General features: G+C 37.8%; 1 protein-coding gene across 1 annotated transcript in view; it reads left to right on the top strand.

Moving 5' to 3' along the window:
• Window positions 1–17,600, top strand: part of gpr4 (G protein-coupled receptor 4) — an 81,110-nt gene extending 63,510 nt beyond the window's left edge. The window contains exons 2-4 of the mRNA XM_038285934.1: window positions 4,949–5,679; window positions 12,179–12,443; window positions 16,538–17,600. Coding sequence (XP_038141862.1) covers window positions 5,551–5,679; window positions 12,179–12,443; window positions 16,538–17,259 — 1,116 coding nt within the window. The 5' untranslated portion in view covers window positions 4,949–5,550 and the 3' untranslated portion in view covers window positions 17,260–17,600. The remainder of the gene's footprint in view (window positions 1–4,948; window positions 5,680–12,178; window positions 12,444–16,537) is intronic.
• The last annotated feature ends 4,624 nt before the right edge of the window (window positions 17,601–22,224 follow it).

Raw genomic sequence — 22,224 nt, 5'->3', positions numbered from 1 at the left:
AATTTAACCAGTTTCCCCTGGATACCGACATGCCAGCTGCAGCCGTAGTGACTGGTCATCAAAGAACATGCAGAGTCGCATAATATGTAATGATGTAAACTAATAAAATTTACAATTTTCTCTAAGTAACAACAAATGTAGTCATTAAGTGAAAAAGTAAGTTTGGATGACAGCTGATTGACTGTGGAAGACTCATACATCAAGTCTGGAGGACTCGTTACATTTGTTCTAACTGTGAGAAGATTAAAAATAGGAGAAAAATGATGAAAGCTGCATGTTCTCGTGGAACTCGTGGTAATGATTTAAGAACAAATTTGTTCGTACTAACGCCTCTTGCATGAGGCCAATTGGGATGCTTTCTTTCATGCAGCTTGTTTTGGAGATTATCTAGGCATGTTCCGCCAGGAAAAAACAAACCCTAGAGACAGCCCTAAACACGAGAGACCTTATGTCCCTTCTGGCCAGGGAAGTGTTAGATCGTGTTGCAGCAGTGATGAACCTCTGGGTTATTGTTGAATAGATGGCGATGGGCTTAATCATTGGCTTTTATTCTCAGACTGTGATGATAAATCTTAGGGTAAATTAAAATACCATAAAGGCTCAATCTAATACTTTTAAAATACGTAGATTTTTACCGAAGCAAAAACCATCTCCCAAAAAAGTCTACCAATCAAAGTAGATATTTTCTCAACAAAGGTCATTGTCGAGCTGCCCTCATTTAACCTGTGCTTTTGTTTGTGTGACTGCTGCCACTGCTCACCATTTCAGACTTAGCGAATGTCTTTTTCTGTCCACTGAAGCTGTTTTGTTTTAACTGTTTTGGTGACAGACATCTGAGCGGGCTCTACCTGGACTTGCACTCAGGAAATAAACACTGACTCAGCATTCCAGACTACTTTGGAAATTGCTGCTTCATGGCTATTTACCCAACATCAGGGTAATGCTAATTATAGCTGCAGCCTCGCTCAGTCTCTTTGAAAGGAAAGAAAGGCCTTTAAGTTGTTCTTTTCTTTAAAAGCGACAGTTTGATTAAATGCTAAATGATTCTTTATTCATACCTTAATTATAAACAAATTAGCTCAAAAGCTTTGATACAAAACAGTGATGTAAAATATAAGCTTCTAAAAATAAATACTGTTTTCTGACAAAAGCAATTATTTCCTCTGTCTGCGCACCAAAATGGAGCAGGAAAATACACTCACCGGCCACTTTATTAGGTACCCCATGCTAGTAATGGGTTGGACCCCCTTTTGCCTTCAGAACTGCCTCAATTCTTCGTGGCATTGATTCACCAAGGTGCTGGAAGCATTCCTCAGGGAGTTTGGTCCATATTGACATGATGGCATCACACAGTTGCCGCAGATTTGTCGGCTGCACATCCATGATGCGAATCTCCCGTTCCACCACATCCCAAAGATGCTCTATTGGATTGAGATCTGGTGACTGTGGAGGCCATTTGAGTACAGTGAACTCATTGTCATGTTCAAGAAACCAGTCTGAATGATTCCAGCTTTATGACATGGCGCATTATCCTGCTGAAAGTAGCCATCAGAAGTTGGGTACATTGTGGTCATAAAGGGATGGACATGGTCAGCAACAATACTCAGGTAGGCTGTGGCATTGCAACGATGCTCAATTGGTACCAAGGGGCCCAAAGAGTGCCAAGAAAATATTCCCCACACCATGACACCACCACCACCAGCCTGAACCGTTGATACAAGGCAGGATGGATCCATGCTTTCATGTTGTAGACGCCAAATTCTGACCCTACCATCCGAATGTCGCAGCAGAAATCGAGACTCATCACACCAGGCAACATTTTTCCAATCTTCTATTGTCCAATTTCGATGAGCTTGTGCAAATTGTAGCCTCAGTTTCCTGTTCTTAGCTGAAAGGAGTGACACCCGGTGTGGTCTTCTGCTGCTGTAGCCCATCTGCCTCAAAGTTCGACGTACTGTGCCTTCAGAGATGCTCTTCTGCCCACCTTGGTTGTAACGGGTGGTTATTGAGTCACTGTTGCCCTTCTATCAGCTCGAACCAGTCTGGCCATTCTCCTCTGACCTCTGGCATCAACAAGGCATTTCCGCCCACAGAACTGCCGCTCACTGGATGTTTTTTCTTTTTCGGACCATTCTCTGTAAACCCTAGAGATGGTTGTGCGTGAAAATCCCAGTAGATCAGCAGTTTCTGAAATACTCAGACCAGCCCTTCTGGCACCAACAATCATGCCACGTTCAAAGTCACTCAAATCACCTTTCTTCCCCATACTGATGCTCGGTTTGAACTCCAGGAGATTGTCTTGACCATGTCTACATGCCTTAATGCACTGAGTTGCCACCATGTGATTGGATGCTTAGAAATTAAGTGTTAACGAGCAGTTGGACAAGTGTACCTAATAAAGTGGCCGGTGAGTGTAGAAAGCTTTGCAAAACATCATCAAAACGATGTGTAGCTACCGAGCACGTAACTCTTTACTGTAATATTCAGGTGCTTTGGGTAAAGTACTTTAGGTAAAGGTTTTAATCCAGACAAAGCAAAGCATCTCAGACTCTTAATTACAGCCATGGGGAAAATTATGTATTACATGAAGGTGTACTGGTATTAAATACGGGATGCCAGAGCTGCAATAAATATGCGGTCATTGTGTTTGTTGATGAACTCAGTGGAAAATGCAGAAAGCCATAATGAAGCTTTTCTTAGAGTCATAATGAAAGTATTTTTGTTTTTCTGTAGATGACCACTTGTAGAAACTATGTTCTTCATTACTGAGCTGTAGGCAATATGTCATAGATAAAATGCTCTCAGTTACTTTAATTAATAAGACACAAATTGCCTTTTCAACAAAGCACAATATAGGTTTCAGATTACAACCTGTATTTGACCAAAAATAAATCAGTTTTGTTTTTTGTATTTTTAGGGAAAATAGATTAGCACTGTTTCAGCTGTTTAATATGGCAACTGATTTTGTTTCTGCACAGAGATTTAGTTCCATTTTATTTGATCTTCTTTTTTTTATATTGTGGATTGTTCTTATTTTTTTTAACAAATGTAATAATTGTTTTTATTTTTTATCTTTTATTTAAAATTGACTTAAAAAGCAACTCAACCATTCACTTTTAGGTCTTTTGTAGATTTACTTTTTCTTGCAGGTTAATTTGTCAAACAAAAGACCTTCTTTCAACATTAAAAAAATCATAAAATTGTTATTACTCTGATTAGATTACATATTTTGCATATTATATTTTAACTATGAATAAAGATAGGCTTTAAGCCTCAAAGGCCCTAATGTGACACGCTTAAAATGATCCATGAAGGATGGTCAGATTTAGAAGTTTTGTGAAAATAAGTCTTTCTAACTCCTCAGAAAGGACTAAGCTAGCTGGAAACTATTGTGCAGAAAATCATGTGCAGTGCTCTGAACATAAACCTATTCCCTTATATCCTCTCATGTTGTTAAGCTGACATATATACTACTGACATATATACTACTCTTTAATTAGGCTCAAAGCTCCACACTTCTAGAGAAATTCTACAAATTGTGAAATATTATTGGAAACAATAGAACATCTGCAAAGGCTTTGCAGGTTGACATTGTTTTTGTCTGAAATAAATTGGGTGCACCAGAAAAGGGCCAGATATTTTTAAGAGGGCTAAAAACGTGACACGTTACTCAGAATTGTTGAAGGTTGCAAAGTTTGTCTGCCATCACAAAATGCAAATGTTGCAAAGGTTGCCTTGCTGATGCAGAGCCAAGGGTCCAAGGAGAGAAATAGTCTGTAGCCTCACTGAAAGAGATTCTGCTTGCGCAATATAAATAATTCTTCTAAACATTCTCATGAATTCAGTCATTATTTCTCTCAATATTTATACAGAGATTTTAGTCCTTTTTGTACGCATTAACTTATGAATGCTTGTCAAAAGTTTACTGTTTAACAAAGCTTAAAATTAGTTTTCTTTGAGTAAACGGGGCATCATTGAAGTACTTGTCACTGGTTTCCTTGTTTTTGCCCTTAAAATCTAAATCTAATCAGGGGTTCCACAGGTCATTCAATTTGCGTGGAACTGCTTACTGTTGAGCCGCACATTCGGAAAAGAAGCTCAAGGCGGTGAAAAAGCTAGAGAATGGGAAAATGAAAATTACACAGATTTTGCCGTGTCATTGAAGAAAATATTATATATATCTATATATATCTATATATATCTATATATCTATATATATATATATATATATATATATATATATATATATATATATATATATATATATATATATATATATATATATATATATATATGAGAATCATTGGCACTAGTTAAAATTATTTCTAAGAGCATTAAATAACATTAAATTATAGTTACTCATTCCTGTATAAACACTGTTAATGACACATATAAAGAGCTCCTGGGTTCAAGGTGAATAATGAGTCTCAGAGGTGAGACATAGACTGAGCTCTGTCTGTCTGTCTGTCTGTCTGTCTGTCTGTCTGTCTGTCTGTCTGTCTGTCTGTCACCCTCGCCCTCCCTTAACATCATGTTTGAACACAGCCAAAGCTCATGCAGCAAGAAATTATTTCAACACAGTTAGAATTAAACTGTGGATTGAGACTTTTAGTTGTATCCTGTTTTTCTGATAAATTTGTATTCAAAAAAGTATTTTTTTTTAACATTTGAAACTCATATAAAGAAATATTAAGTTATTTGAAATAAAATCCTATAGTCCCTTAACTAACTTTCAATTTTATTAAAATTTTATTTATAGATTCTTTGTGGTAAAGCTTTTACACTGACAGGAAAATCATGAAATGCTTAAAAAAACAACATTCTGCAGAAATTCAACTAATTGAATGCCTCTTCACAAGCAATCAAAGCAGTTTTCAGCTTATCTACTAACATATTTGCTCTAATCTTGACTAGTAATTTCATTGTTATGTCCCTCTCTCTATTGCAGGTTTCTATCGTTTACGAAGGAACGGATGGCATGTCATCGTCACAATGCTGACCGTCTGTAAAGTCATCCCTGTCTTTTGATACGACCCTCCCTCTGGAGGTTCATGTGTCATCAGGACCTTGAGGCACGACCAAACACACACTGATGTTCTCCCTCCTACAGCAGAACCTGGCAGACGTCTAATACCTAAAAGATTGATGAGGTCTCATCTCAGCAAAAGAGTCCTGGCACAGGGTTGATAAGGCAGCTTTCATCCGTTTATATTTTATTCCCTGCCCCTTTCTTTCATTCTTTCTCTTCTATTTCATAAAGCGAGGCGAAGGGGGCAGGCCTTCGGGCATGAGAAAGGATTATGACAGGCAGAGGCCACTCTGCGAGAAGGACTGCGCTTTAGAAAAGAGGAATCATGAAATGGCCTGGATGGGCGTCCTTTGTTTTCTTTGACTGCTCCTTGTTTAAATGTGGTTTGAGAGCTGAATGGGAAAGCGAACTTGGTATGTCGCTGTCGGACCACCTAAGCTGGAATACAGTGAAACTGCAAAAGGAATTGGAAGGAGCTGAAAGCAAATGAACAAACCAACAAGAGATTTACACACAAGACAATGTGTAACATCTCCTTCTGTGATGTGGACAGTAAGGTGGACCAGTTCTTCCAGCCCACACTCTACATCATAGTCATCATCCTGGGGCTGCCGACCAACTGCATGGCCCTGTGGGCTGCATACATGCAGGTGAGGCTCATGCAAACATTACGCGCATATACAAGCATCCTTTCACTACAAACAGCCAGAATGAAACTGCTCTTCTTAATCCAGCTTCAGGGAACACCAGGAGCTTACATTCACCTTATGCAGCCAACCATTTTGTGGCTTTGCATGAATTACAACTTGTCTTAGTGAGAAGATATTGGATTATTTATTACAAACATTTGCAGATAGCGGAATAAAAGCCAAAAAAATAAAAATAAATCAAGCACTGCAGGTAGCTGAGTTATATCTTATTTAAACATGAGCAAAGCAGTTTTATCAATCAGATATTCAAGCAATCACGAACCTTCAACAACAGTAGCCTTATCAGTCAATTTAAACCAAAGCTTTCAGCTACTACCTTTGTTTTTGTTTTGTTGTTTTTTTAATGTTTTTTTTTTTTTTTTGCAGCTGCAGGTGTTTGTGCATTAGGAAAAAAAATCCCTTAATAAAATAAATAACTACGAAATAACTTGCTTTACCTTTCTACCATGTCTTACAAAGTTTTTTTTTACATAAAAACAGGGATACATTTTTAAATCCTGGGGTTAGGGCAGGCTATTTTTATGCTCTTGTATTCAAATAAACGGGTAAGGTTTTCTCTTTAGGGCAGCTTTTGTCAGAGCTTTTGGGATTGAAGCAAGATAAGAAGCAAAGAGGATTTCACCCAGTCTGAAGGAAATGCAGCATCAGTTATCCAGAATCAGTTAGCTCCTAATGCTATGATACATCCTTTTAAAATATGATTGATTAAACATAATGCTTTTAGAAACTAACTAACTACTAATCTTCTGCCATCACAGAGAATTGTCAACAAACTGTTTTCACAAGCAACAGCTGATCAGTTGTGGGGGAGTGGTGGCCTACACGGAAAAAAAATCGAAATCTAGATAAGTCATTTATTCTTCAAATAAGTGCATTTGTTCTTGGATTGAGGACGTAAAAGATACATTTTGCCAATGGAACAAGACAATTTACACTTAAAATAAGAAAACACAACTGCATTGTCTTATTTAAAGTGAATACTATCTAATTATCTTATTTTAAAACTAAAAAGTCTCATTCCATTGGCAAACTACCTCATTTACATACTCAAAATAAGGAGTTAATATGCTCAATTTAAGAAATATTTTACTTTTTTCTAGATCATTTTTCCAGTGTAGTGGTTAGGGCATTGAGCTTGGAATCCAGAGGTTCTGAGTTTGAGCCTGACTCCCACTCTGGGTCTCTGAGCAAGACCCTTAACCCCTGATTGCTCCCCGGGCGCCCGGGGAGCCCAAGGCCGTCCCCTCAGGGGATGGGTTAAATGCAGAGAGTTCATTTGGTTGCTTTGTACTTGTGACAGTATAATGATAATAAAAGTTGCTCACTTGTTGAACAATTAGTCACAATGATAAATCTATGCTATGAACAGTTCAAACAAAGTCCTATCAACATATAAATTTTTTATCCATCCATTTTCCGTCACGCTTTATCCCAGCTGGGGTCACGAGGGGTGCTGGTGCCTATCTCCATCTGTCTACGGGCGAGAGGCGGGGTACACCCTGGACAGGTCGCCAATGCATCTCAGGCCAACACAGGACAAACAACCAATAACGCACACACTCACACCTGAGGAGAATTTAGAGAAGCCAATTGACCTAACAGTCATGCTTTTGGACTGTGGGAGGAAGCCGGAGTACCTGAGAAGAACCCACACATGCTCAGGGAGAACATGAAAACTCTATGCAGAAATACCCTGGGCCGGGAATCAAACCCAAAACCTTCTGGCTGCAAGGCAGCAGTGCAACTCACTGTACTGTACTGAGCAGCTCTACATTTTTTTTATCTGTCTGTAAAGTTTTTTCCTGGTTGTTTTTATCCCCAAACTTGAACCAAACCTCAGAAGTCAGCATCTCTGGTCAAAGCATCATGGAAGAGGACCTTCCAATGGCTTCCACATCTTTCATGTTGCAGAACAATCATTGAAACTGAATTGCCAAACCTATTAATCTCCTTCTCTCTTATACCTATTAAATAAGCTAATAATGTGTAAGAAATGTTCTGTTAGACGATCAATAAGATCAATCAATCATACATTCATTTATTGATCCTTAACTTTCAGCCCAAATAAAAAAAAGAAATAGAAGGTACCTGAAAATACTGTACTCATTGACATTGTATACTACCCTGTATAATTAAAAGAACAAATTGTCCAGATGGATAATTAATATTCCAACTCAATCCTGTTCCCAGTTAGGTTCAGAAATCCACCTGACAGACCAGCAGCATCAGCCCTACAGGAAGTTAGCACTGTAAACAGTAAACAGTTCAGAAATAGACAAAGCTTACTGAAGAGTTACATGCACTGATGCTTTTCAGCTACATTTAACTTCCAATTAACACATCTGACACTGCCTGCTGGATAAAGTCAGAGCCTGGGGGGTATTTTTACATACAGCATCAAACATTTCCAGGATTTTATTTCCTACAGACTGTTAGTTTGCTTTGGCAGCAGCCAGACCAAGTCTTATTGACTTTTCATCTGTTCAGATTTTTGTTTGTCTTTATTTTCAATATGTGGAACACATTTATTACCATATGTGAGGCTGACTGTGAGAGCATCACATAATGATGCTTAATCAGAAACCTTCCGCAGTTATTGCATTCCTCTGGGCCTGTAGCTTTCTTTAAAAACTGGAGGAGGCAAACATATGGCTGTTATCTTCAGATGTGTTGGAACTAATCAACAGAAAAGGAAAAGAAAAATAGCTATCAGTTACCACATGCCAAAATTGCATCAAATAAGGTTGAAGAAGATATGTTTGGTCTTAATGTGCGTCATAAGTAATTCAAATACAGATTAAGAGCACAAACACCCAATGGCGGTGTGATCGAATGATTATTGACATCAGGACTGATGCTGAATTTAGCATGATGTTTAGTTGCTATGCCAATTAGCAGAAGGTGAGCGTGTAACCGTGGCTTTAGTATCACTATGCAGTATGATAGCATCAGAGTTAACGCATGGGAAGAAATATTAAATCTCACGATTGAGGTCACTCTTACTCTTTAGAAAAGGAAAGTTTCTATTAGCTTTTCTAAAACTAGCTAGAAGTCACTAAATGAAGTCATCACCTAATCTGCATATTTGGTATTGCTTTGATCCAACACTAGCAAAACAGAAATTGATCAGGAACATGCTAAATATGTTTAAAACTATAGATCAACTCTGTAAAATCCTTTAAAGGGGTGATAGAATGATTCTATAGAGTATTTGGTGCTGGTCCTTAAGGTCTCTGAATAGGGTGTGTAACATTGGTTGGGCTGAAAATGGCATTGTTGCTGTTCTATGAGCCCTAATGCAAGCCTGGTAAAAGGCCCTAGAATGAAACAACAGGTTTTCTTCCTTTTATGGTATGCTCATGAATATTTAGATGAGCTGTGCGCTGATTGGTTGGTTTACGAGCGAAGCTGCTGAGCAAAGACGCATCATAGCAACAAGCACTCACCCCCTGAAACTTGAGATTGTTGATACGGTAGAGTGACAAGACGTCCTCTTTTTCCCGGACATGTCCTACTTTTCATGCCTAAAAAAACATCTAGGCGGAATTTCAAAATCGTCCGGGATTTTGGTTGACTACAGTGCAGCAGAACCGAGCAGTGAGCTCCGAGGCTGGTCTGGGAACTCCGGCGGACAGGGGGAGGGAGCCAGAGGGGACGAAGCGACCAAACAGGACCCGACAACGGCGGCCGCCTTACAGCTTGCGTTTGTGATGGCCTTACGGGCAGAACAGCTCCTAGTTTCAGTAAAAGAAGTTTAGCAAATCCTGCTTTTAACTGTCCAAGATTTTGAAAGCTGTCTTCGTTAAAATGCTTAGAGGGTTCTTCTGATAGACACAAAAAATCCATGCCTGTCGAGTCTTCGGATTCTAGGGAAGACTGTGAAAATTTTTCACTTTCTCTGTGCAGCCTGCAACTCTGCATTTACACCTCTGGTTCTGCCTCATTTTCAATAGAGAAACTGCCTGCTTTGTAATTCTTGTAGAAATAAACCCAACTGTAGGCTAAACAGCTAAACTGGTGTCTTACATCTACCTCTATTCATGTTCTTGGGCCAGTGAACCAATGGGCTGGTCTGTATGTCAATTTCGGGGCGTGACAAAAGTACAGGCCTGAACCAAAAAAAGCAACATCCCCGAGTTGAGGTTAATTTGGGCTTTCATTTGGATTCACCTGTTTAATGGTGGAAGTTTAGAATTTTGATATTTGCAGAGAAAGGAGGAGATTTGCAGAGTTAGGAGGGTTTAAGCTTCTCTGTACGTCCATTTCACCCACTGAACTAAAGATATTCATCTATGACGGTTTTACATTCTATGACCCTTTAAAGGTTTTAATAATATTTTAGCTGAAGCAAAATGACGGAAATGGCCCCTGAGCAGCCATTACTATTCATTCTCCATGTGCCTTGAAAGGTTTACTATGGGTGTTTTGATGGAGAAGAAATGGCACACGACATGAAACTAACTCATCAGAATTGCCAACGTCCATTCAAAAACAATCAAAGTATCTGTCAACCACCTTCACATGCTCTGCTGGCATGTTGCATTAACCCCCTATGTCTCTAGTCTTGCTTAATGGTCTCATATAACAACTTTGTTTTAGTTTACTAATCTAGAAGACAAACTCCGTTGATAATGCCATTACAGCCTGGTTCTGCTGGAGGTTTCTTCCTGTTACAAAGGAGTTTTTCCTCTCCACTGTTGCTACAAGCATTCTCAGTGTGAGGGATTGCCTTCGAGTCCACGAGTCGATGCAATCAACTGGTTTTCCTTAGATAGAAAACTTTGAATAAATTTGACTGAATAATCTGCTAAAATCGTAAAGTGTCTTGAGATTACATGTGTTGTGAATTGGTGCTATATAAATAAACTGAATTGAATAGCAGTGTGGGAAATAAAGGAACTTGGCCCAAGAAGTATAAAATATGTCTAAAGGTCATCACAATATGTGCGCAGACCTTGCAAGTATGTGGGAGCCTATAGCTGTTGTAGGGACACCTACTTGGCCGTGTCAGCTTTGTAGAAAGCCAGTCATCAACCGGGTGGAAATCTTGTTGTGTTTGAAGAAAGTTGTTCAAAATTAAAATCTCAGAAAGCATATGGAGCAATGCTTTGTGGAAGAGTTTAACCAAAGATTTCCCAAGTTTAGCTGCTGTCGATTTTCAATTACAACAATTTGTTAATGCAAGAATGAAGTGATTTCACTATTAATTGATTAAGACAAAGCAGCAGTTTGATGCATGCAGCTTACAACAGTGAAACAGTGAAATGAACATTACTGTTTATAAAGTTTATAAAGAACAGTCCATGGTGGAAGGGATGAAATGTTTTTAAAGGGAAGTCATATTTAAATGTCAAGTCATTCTGGCTTAAACATTTTTATCAGATGATATTGTCCCAAAAGTTAGAAAATTTCTGTCTTAAAATCTGTTTTTTTCCCCCGTTATTTTATGCAGGCCAGTTAGTCATACGTCAGCTTGTACACCTAAATTCAGCCAATCATATATCATCTGTTAATCAAATTTTGTTTCGGTCATAGCATCTTCATTCATTTGTTGCAGCTAATATACGCAACGGTTGAAATAAGAAATAAGAATAATTAAATTAATCATTGAGTTCCGTCCCAGTGTTCACGGGGATGGACGTCTTTGTCTTCGGCAGGCGTAGAGCTAACAGAACTGGCAGCGTTGCGAGGCAAGGGCTCAAACATGTACGGCTGTAAGCCTTCTACACCAAACCAAGCTTGCCGCCCTGGCGTCCTCTTCCACAACAACTTTGTCCCCACTTTCCTCCTCTAAAAAAAAATGTTTGACGGAGGATACTCATCTACGACCTCCGACACAAAACTCTCGTCCTCTTGCATGTTTCTGCTGTACATAGCATTCGTTGAAAGTGTCGCCTCTAAGTGCTACTTGGTCCCAATGTAATTTCCTATTGGGAACCTACTAGCACTAAGTTGCTAACTGGTTAGGAAGATGCTTCCGACAAATGGCCACAACCAAACTGCTTGCGAATCCTCCGCAACAACTATCCCACCCTCTTGATAAACAACCAATCACATTCACATTATTCACTCATGTAAAGTCGTGCACCACTCGGGAGAATTCGGAAATGTAACAGCCGCTTCCCTATGACTTTAATGTCGTTAAGAGGAGCCCCGATGATCCTCTCTGCTGTTCTCACTCTTCTCATGTTCTTCCAGTCTGAGGCTCAGTCAAATGCACATTTCTCCAAAAGCTATAAAAGAAATCAGCTATAAAATTCAGCTAGACCTGGTGCAAATTTACAATTCATCCTCTAATTAAATCTGCTTTACTTACACATAATAGCCATCGATATCAAAGCTTACTTATAAATAGTTGTTTAATGTATAACTATCCATCTACCATTATGCCTTTTATTAACTTGTGTTATCTCTAAATCTGTTCCTTGTTTTTCTTAAGGTACGTCAGCGCAACGAGCTTGGAATCTACCTAATCAACCTGTCGGTGGCCGACCTCCTCTACATCATCACTCTCCCTCTATGGATCGACTACTTTCTGCAGCACGATCACTGGATTCATGGACAAGAGAGCTGCAAGCTGTTCGGCTTTATCTTCTACACAAATATTTACGTCAGCATCGCCTTCCTGTGCTGTATATCTCTGGACAGATACCTGGCGGTGGCATACCCCCTACGCTTTGTTAAGGTTCGCCGAATCAAGACAGGTAGGTTTCTCTTATGTAAAACCATCTTTTGTCGTCTGTGACTATTTACTGAGACAAGATATCTGACAAAGTGACCTAATTAGTCCAACACTAACATTTTTTTTAAGTTTTTTTTATATTTAATTGCCTAAATGATGAAATTTAAGAGAACTTTAAGAAAACAGTGGTGTATTTCCCAAGCTTTACAGGAAAATCAGTTAAAGAAGATATAAGATCGCTGTCATGTAAGAGATTAAAGAGCTCTACATTAAAAAGAAGTCTGCTAAAGTCATTCGTGGAATGACTCAGATCTTAAGCCAAGCTTATTAATAAAGCCCAAGAGTAGAAATGTCAAAGCTGTGTTGACAGTATTTAATATCTATAAATAATTAAGGACTTATGGGAAAGTAAAGTGAAGAACTTCAGAATCAGGTGACGGCTAATCTAAGATGCAAGACAGAGTGGAGCATAGATTAAAAATAATACAATAAAACAAGATTTCAGTGAAAAAATATCATTACTTTAAACAGTATGTGAAGGGGAATAATGAAGAAAATATGCCATTTTGTTCTTTAGCAAAGTAGGATAATCTAGACAAATACATTAAAATGAAAAATAATATTTTTTAGATTGCATCACATTGGATCATCTGGATCATCTTATATTGTAAGAAATTGTTTCAGGTTATTTAGAGCAGAGAGAAACAACTTCATGTTATTTTAAAAGTAGGAATCTGAGCAATCACAGATCACTGCCTCTCCGCCTCAGACCTTAGTTTTATCTACATTAAGTATATTAAGAAATAACTGTCCCCACCACCTAAAAATAACATAGATGGTTTTCTATCAATGCAGGACAGACAAAAACTGATGCATACCGTACTTTTATTTTGGTGGGTTAAAAAAATTATAGAAAATGCTCCTAAATGTCTTGATCAACACCGGGTAAATGGATCACATATCATGCATTCTTAAATAGTTGTCCAGGCTCATCTGTTATGTAAGTGATCAAATGTAAGACTTTTAAATGGTCTTTTTCATAAGAGATTGGTGTTGGGGAAAGTTGCTGGTTCAATATGAATGTAAAAACGTCTTAGGATATCTGAGACCTGCATTGTTTCTTATTTTTATTTTCAGCTCTGGAGCAAATTTTCCAAAAACCTGTAATAAAAAGAAACTGTTGGCTTATTTGAATATGGACCTAAATCATGAGTTAACGTTTTACTGACAAAAATCACTGAGCTGCTGAGGAAGACCTTGGTCAACACCGCTTTACTGGGAGGAATTATGGCTTACAGTCTGCTGACATACCAGCCTTGTTTTGAATTGCTCAGCAGAAACACTCAAAATAACAATAAAACAAAATTTCCAGGTAGAAAAAAGATTCTTTGAAAATACAACCTTATTTCTACCTCATTAAAAAAACATCAAGCAATCAAAGCAAAAAATTACAATGAAATCAGCAAGGAATTGAAATAACATGCTATTCTTGTTAATTAAAGTTGAGATGGTTCCAGAATCTGGTTTCTGATATCTGATCACCCTAATGTTGATATATATTCTTTAGAACATTCAGGAAAAAAACTGGAATGAAGATTTCAATGAATCTACCGAACACTCACTAATCAAACAAGAGATATGTGTTGTTATCCAGAGGTGACGGTTAAAAGCCACATCGACCTGAGCATCCCTGTTGTAAAATGATCATAGAGAGGCAACTGTTGCTGTCAAACAAACTGGGAAGAGTTAAAGGCAAAGACTATTTCCTAGCAATTCTTTAACAAAATCGTCATTTTAGGTAGAAAATGATTCTTCACAGATAAATAGAAAACATATATAGAGACGATTCCAAATCTTAACAGGTTTTGACACCGACTAAAACAACCTCAAAGTCTGACATTGCTTAAAAAAAAAATAAGATACAGCATTTCGGGCTGCTCAGGTTTGCAGTAGGTAACACTGATGCCTTACAGCAAGACAGTTCCATGTTAGATTCCTGACCCGAGGTCTTTTTGCATTGAGTTTGCAAGTTCTCCCTGTGGATGCTCTTAAAAAAATGGCCACCTCAACCTCTAGGATTTCAGTTGGCCCGCTCTAGGAGGTTGGATTGTGCTGAAACTTTTTGGTGCTTGAAGTCCAATTTTAGAAAAACCATAGCAGTTATCAACATAATGTCTTCAGATTTAGAAAGTTGAAGGATTTATCTACAAACAAAGCTTTAAACCATGTTTCTAGGTCAATGTGTAATGTTTATGCCTCCTTTCTCCTCTCTCCCCATTCATTACTATGGGACATTTTGGGGTTGTTTTTCGCAATTTACGTCACCATGGTAACCCCAAACGATGTATAGTTCAAAAAGCACACTTCACATGATCGAGACGCACGTTTTGATATATATTTTATGGGGGTACATCCTGCGGTTTAGGCTGTATTACAGTGGTGGAAGAAAAATAAATAATAAAGAAACCCTTATTAATAGTTTGGTTGTTTGTGTATTTAGCGCTGTATTTAAATCTAAAACCATCCATCCATCCATCCATCCATCTGTCGATCTTCTCCTGCTTCATCCCTCAGGGTCACTGGGGGGCTGGTGCCTATCTCCAGCAGTCTATGAGCAAAAGCAGGGATCCTGGACAGGTCGCCAGTTTATTGCATGGAAAATTTTAAAATCTAAATCTAGTAACAAAACTACTAGATATAAGTCTAAAATACTAGAATAAACTATGTAAGTATGGTTGGTATTTTTCATTTAACTGTTATGCTACATTCACACCGGACGCAGCAGGCGCAGCAAAATGGCGTCTGCTGCTTCATTTTTGCTGCTTGTACCAGTAATTTCTGATGCGCGGCTAAAGCAGCTTTACTGCTCTGGCTGCGTGGTGCAAAAGTGTGTCTGACGCGCGTTGGGCGGAGCTTCACTATCCTTTCTTTTCCCTGCAGCTATATTTGCTGTGATCAGTGGGAATAAAGTAGTTTTAATATGTTTTTAAGTCAGAAAATCCACCTGAAAACTTAATCACTGCAGTCAGTTCATCCAGATTACAATCCCACCTTCCAATATTATTTCTGTCGGAGCCGCTCAGACCCCCACATACCAGCGGTGCACTGTGAGTAGGAACCCCATTCAACAGCAGCGGGGTCGCCTCCTCGCAGTTCACCGTGGCGTCTGGTAGGTGTTTTTCATCAAAATAATCCAAACTGCAGGCACCAGGATAATAAAAGCGAACATCTGTCAGCAGGTTTCAGTATTTTAAGTTAATTTAGGCATCAAACTGTTTCAGAGGAGCGATCACAGCGCTCTGTGTCATCAGCGATGTGTCTGTCTCGCTGCCAGCTCCCAGAGCAGCTTCTCTGATTGGTTGACGTGGCGCGTCAAGCAGCAAAAGTTCAATTTTTCCATCTCGAGCAGCAGCGCGTTTTCGCCGGGTCACTCGCGTTAGATGCTTAAACACTACCGACGCGGTGCTTCAGCTGCTCAGACGCGCTGCGCCTGCTGCTCAAAACGTGCTGCCGGTGTGAACATAGCATTACTGTTCAACTGTTCGACTTCAGAAAAACATGGTCCTCATATATTTCTATATTGTTAAAGAGGAAACTAATTTCTCTCTAAAACTGTTTTGCAAGACCATTTCTCTGAATGTCTTATCCTGGTCTGATAGTCACCAAAATAGGGAATTTTATATTAACCCCCCCAACCACCTGGCCCCACTATGTAAGTATCGGTTCCTGTCACACGGATCTCTGGCTGCCTGGGATGTAAAAGGAAGCAGATCTCAGTGCTTAAATTTTGTCTCTATGTACTAACTTTGTCCATGAATTGCTGGTGCAAAAAGACATATTTCACACAGACAGACAGCGGTTCAAGAAAGAAAGTTAGATAGATTTATTCTTTAACTTTTTTCATTAGCAAAAAAGTGTGTGAAATTTTTCAGTGTAAGGTTTATATCTTTAGAACCTGTCCAATGCCAGGCCATTTTCATTATGAATATAAAAGAGGATTAACTAGGTTTCTGCAATGGCTGTATAGAGTAATTGATGCTATTGAGTAAAGTATTAACTAGATGGAGCAGTGGATGTTTAATCAGTGTCTAATCTTCCCTCCTTTTCCTCCTGCAGCTGTTTTCGTCAGTGCCATTGTCTGGGTCATTGAGATTATAGCCAACTCTGCTCCTCTCTTCCACGATGAACTCTTCCAGGATCGCTTCAACCACACCTTCTGCTTTGAAAAGTATCCAATGCAGGACTGGGTGGTAGGAATGAACCTCTACAGAACATTTTTTGGTTTCCTTACACCATGGACTGCCATGTTGGTGGCCTACAGAGGGATACTAGCAGCAGTGCGATGCAACGTCTCTACAGAGCGACAGGAGAAAGCCAAAATCCAGCGACTGGCCTTGAGTTTAATTCTCATAGTTTTGCTGTGCTTCGGACCATACCATACACTCCTTTTGGTGCGCAGTGTGATGTTTCTGCGGCAGCCGTGCGACTGTAGCTCAGAGGAGACCCTGTTTGCTGCATATCATGTATCTCTGGCTCTGACTAGCCTGAACTGTGTAGCTGACCCCATTTTGTACTGTTTTGTCAATGAGGGTGCCAGGCACGATGTTAGTCGTGCTCTCTCAGCTATTATGTCCTCAGCATGCCAGAGGCGCTCCTCATCTTCACCGTCGCACGCTGACATACTCAATGCTGGCTCTGTCACCATGGAGACACCTCTTTCAACTAAGAAGTCATCCTGTGTGTATGTTGATGGAGGGAAGCCAAGCAGCTACAAGACAGAACTGTTGGCTATGAAAGAGGAATGTCTACAGATGACAATACTGGCTGTTAAAAAGTGATTTCTAGGAAAACCTTGACAGGTTTAAGTCATCCTTCTCTGGAGAGCAGAGTATCCCCAATACATTAGGGGGTATATTTTCCTCTGCAAGGCCCTGGGGAGGTCAGATGTGTTCAGTGGCTGTTGGTTCGTTAAGACCAGGCTTCCACTCAAATGCCAAAATTAGATTTAAGTGAACCTAACAAACAGTATGCAACACCTGAAACTGCTGCTATTGGCTGCTAGCCTGTTAGCACATTCATAGCAAGTTAAATCTGACCTGAGAGGGCCGCTAGATGACAGCTCATGTTCTATGTTGAGTGTTTTTTTGTTTTCCTTTTGCAACCAAATTTGTAAGTTGAGTTTTAATATGAGGCAACTGCTTCCCAATCTGGCTGGACATTGTGGTGACCAGACTGGCAGATTTCAACAGTTAATATTGCAATGTGTGCATTGCATTATTCTACCTTAGTCCCAAACAAATGGGCAGAGCAGAATATCATCATGTTTAAGTTATAAAAATAAAGATCCGTTAAGTCCATCTAATGTTAGAGTGAACCAAAATGTGCATTACTCTCTTTCAACTGAATTGGCTTTTTATCTTTTTATTTTTTTTCCATTTCATCAAAAGACCAGGTGTGAGTTTTCACAAGAAATCTTCCAAACAGACAGTTTTCTGCATAATGGTTTTTAATGGATTCCTATCCTGTATGGATTCCAAGCTGAGGTTTGCTAATTTAAAGTGTCTTATGTTTGGATTTAAAGCCACATTTTGTTCAATTCTAACATAATAATTGGCATTGAAAAAGTTGCTGAGATATCAAGGAAAAGTAAAAAATTTTATTTTTTACTTTAACAAAAAGCCCAAAACTTAAAAAAAGGCATCATTATTTGCTTTGATTTTTAATGCTAAAGGATGCATGCAGGTAAAATCCGACACACCAGCAAAGTGAAACAGTCATTTTCTAATTGAAAGAAACATGTTTACCAAAGCAGATAAAAGTTAATGCTTTTTCCGTGTGTTGTAATCTCTTTGTTGAGGCACCCTGGTTAACCATGCATGCAGTCTACTTCATGGAAACTCCATCAGTGCAAGAAATTTCCCAGTATTTTTCTAGAGCAACCACAGATTTCAACTAAATTAACTTAGAGGCAAGCTATGCCAGCTACTCTGATCAAGTAAACCTGACAGCAAATCATCCAAACATTGAACTGACTGGCCCTAAAATATGACTTTATTAGGAATTTACTGTAAATTTCACTTTTTTTGAGCCAATGTTGTTTTTCATTTGTTTTAAATACAACTTATGTTTTAATGCAACACAAACTGGTAAGATGATGAGACCAATCAAGTTGCTGAACAATTTCTGCAATTGGAGGCATGATTTTAAAACCTGCATATTTGAAACAAAGGATTCACACCAGATTTCATTAGATTCTTGCTGCCACAGGAACTTTAGATAAGTATTTACCCTAAGTCATGATGATATTCTGTTTGAAGATGTAATTTGATTCATTCAGTACAATTTCCTGTTTTCTGGCTCTTAGTGGTTATATCCCTGAAATGAAGATGTTACCTTCACTGAACTCACATGTTACTTTCTGAAACTAACAAGGTTTGAAGACATTACTGCTTGGAATTTGAATTTCCTTTTTTTTTTCTCTTTCTTTTTGGTTAATACACCTTTTCAACTCCCAATTGCACCTTTGGACCTTTATTCAAATAAAAAAAGTCCACACTTAGGAAAATAACCCATCTTATAATTGTCCTGTCCCTAAAGGTCACCTCCAAGGTCAGGAAAATAACCAGTTTCATATGGAGACCTCAATGTTCTGCAGAATTAGAGTTTCAGATTCAACAACTTATGTCTTGGAAACCATCTGTATGTAGACAAAAAAGAATGATGGAAATTTACATCTGGAGTCAAAAAGTGACCTGGAAAATCTAAAAAGTGACCTGAAAGATCCAGAATGTAACTGAAAGAAGCCTCCAGGTTTTAGAAAACTATCTATGTAGTTTCTAAGATAATCCTCTCATATATCAATGCTAATTTCTGAGCTAATGCAGGTATCCTTTAGGTCCCAGATATGTTTCGACACGTTTGGAAAAAAGCTAGCAAGTTCCAGAAAGTAACCTCTTAGGTTTAATAATAAAGCTTGGAAAGTTGCTTGTAAGTGATATTTAATGTCTACTAGCATTTGGTTCTCAATGGAACATCTAAGTTCAGGAAGGTAATATATAAGTTCCAAAACTGTCCCTTTAACAAGGCTTTCAAGTTCTTATAGGTAACCTATCGGTTCCAGTGAAATGGCATCAAGTTCTCTAAAAAAAACAAAAAACAAAATGAAAGTTCTTTAAGTTTAAAAAAATTGACCCGGTAGATTATGGGAAAGTATCGATTGCTACTGTTTTATGCAACTGAAACATAACAGATCAACTGTTTTCATTGCAGGTAGAGTCAGCAGCAGACTTAGAGGGATCAGAAACGTTAATAATATAATTTTAGACAGAATAGGAAGTATTTTGAACATTTGCTGAAGCAAAAGCAGAGAGTTGTGAGTAAAAACTAATTCACTGTCCTAATTTCTTCTCTCAGAACTAAGTTTGAAAAAATTCATAGAAATAATGACCACAAAATAAATTTCAAAAAAAAAAAATATATATTTCTAAATGTATTTAAACAAGGCCAAAAACATATAAAAAAGGCAGGTCTTATTCTGAAGAGTAACAATATTTTTATTACATTACGGCAGTCGAGCACAGTGTTTAATGCCCCTCTTTCTCACAAAAAAATAAATGATTAAAAAAAGCCCATATCATTTTTTTATCCTTTCTGCTTTCATGTCTTTTAAAATATCTCAAAATTCTAATTCCAAGTAAGGGATGGCATTTTTAACCTTTTTTTTTTTCATTTCATAAGGTTTAAATCTTACTATACGCTCTTCGAAAAGACATATATAAGACATTTTCTTCTTCTGAAGAACTAAACCCCAAATAAAATCCAGTGTCATTGTTAGAGGGGTTTGGTTTGGTTTTAATGACTGTTAAAACTAAAGGTGTTACAAAGAGGAATCATACTGTGTTAAAGAGGAAATGACTAGCTAGTCAAAACCAATATAAATAAGACAAAAAAATATTACCGATATTAGTCATTCTTGAAGGATGTGTCTTATTATGGGAAACTAAGCACAAAGTGACCTATAATAATGCAGCATTCCAGCTTCTGCAGAGTTTATCAGAGTAGGATCAGACTTCAAGTCTTTTCCTAAAACTTGGTTTTCTTTACTGTTGGAGTTTGTTATGTACCAGTTGGTTCATGTCAAAGAGGTTTGAATTATGCTTCTGTTTACATTATTCAAAGCTTTGCCAGTAATCATAAAGGTTTTTTTTTTACGTGCTTTTAATGTGTCTTTAGGTCAATATGATTCCAGATCAGTTAACTGGTTACAGTAAATGAAAGCAGATAAGTTCCCTTGTCAAGAAAAAATAAAAAATGAGAAAAGCCTTTCCGAGAAAAATCATGCTTACTTGGCATGAGTTCTGTAAAATGTTGTGCAGATTTATTTTTTGGCGTATTCTCTGCTAGCTTGTGTTGTTGAGAGCTCTGTTGTCTGTGCCATTAAAACAGAAGGTGAAAAGCTGGATGAGGTCTCGCAGTAATTTAACCTTGTCTATGTGAAAAATAAATGATGGAAATAAACCTAAGGTGCTCTTTTTTTTTCAATTTAGGAGAAATGAAAAAGAGTCTTTATAATTAATTCATCTACGGTATTCCACAATTGTAGTTTGCCAGCTAATTTTAGAGTGCTTTATTTATTTTTTTATTTACTTATTTTCATAATAATTTGCCTGTTCTTACGTATTTCTTTTGCTTAGTTAGCCTTCTTTTTTACTTGTATTGGCATTATTTTTAATTAATATAAAGAAGCCCTTTTTGGGGGTGATGTTTGAATATTAAAAGCTATTTTTACTTTTGGTGTTAACAGATCATTGCTTACTGTTCATGTTCTAAATTAGGCATTACATTGTATACTACATTTTTAACTTATAGAAATTCAGTAGCATTGAAAGACATAACATTAATTTTTTTATTAATTTAAAAGAAAAATCTACATTTTGGACTTTGGACATGTAAACATCCCTGTCATCTAGGAAATTATGTTATATGCTACAAATATGCTCCCGTCTTATAATGGATATTGACATCATTGCATTGTAAACAGAGGTGGGTGGCGTACCCAACAATTTTACCCAAGTAGGAGAAGCACTACTTTAACATTTTTTACTCAATTAAAATTAGGAAATAGTTATCAAAGAAATGACTCTGGTTAAAGTAAAAAGTACTTTGTAAAATGACTGCTCAAGTACTGAATAACTGTTGGCTCTTAACATCTGATTTAATGCTTAAAATGATGTAATCAGACCGAGAGTTATGTACAAATTAAAGTATGCAATATGATAAAAAATACAAATACAAACAAGATTACAAAATAACAAATTCAGGAAAAAATAAATCACTTTACTCACTTTATTCAAAGTGAACTTATAAAAGCGCACTTTACAGGATGTAGTTTATATATGTCAGGAAAAGATTTAAAAAACAAAAAAAATCTGCTATTCACTGTATTTTCACCTGATCTGTGAATAGCTAAAATAACTTGTTAATAAGAGTAGAGATACTCTTACAAAATTATAGTTAAGCAAAAAGTACAGTAAAACAATCAGTAAATCAGATTATTTGTATAGCACTTAACACTCTAAATGGGAATCAAAGTGATCCACATATTTTCATGATCTTGGCGCTGATGACTGGCTTATTTACTCATTTCATTCACCTGTCTAACTCTGCCCGGTTTCTCATTGCTGCGTATGTAATCCACCTGCTTCTACCTCTATTGAACCTGCCTGCTACCAGTCATCAGTGCCAGATTGTTTCTCTTGACCCAGTGGGGTGAGTGTGTGCCAGTGTTTTCAGATTTCCTGGTC

Source organism: Cyprinodon tularosa, unplaced genomic scaffold (assembly GCF_016077235.1).
Source record: "Cyprinodon tularosa strain WSP-4 unplaced genomic scaffold, ASM1607723v1 ctg218, whole genome shotgun sequence".
Lineage (NCBI taxonomy): Eukaryota > Metazoa > Chordata > Actinopteri > Cyprinodontiformes > Cyprinodontidae > Cyprinodon > Cyprinodon tularosa.
This window is presented reverse-complemented; position numbering and strand designations above follow the sequence as displayed.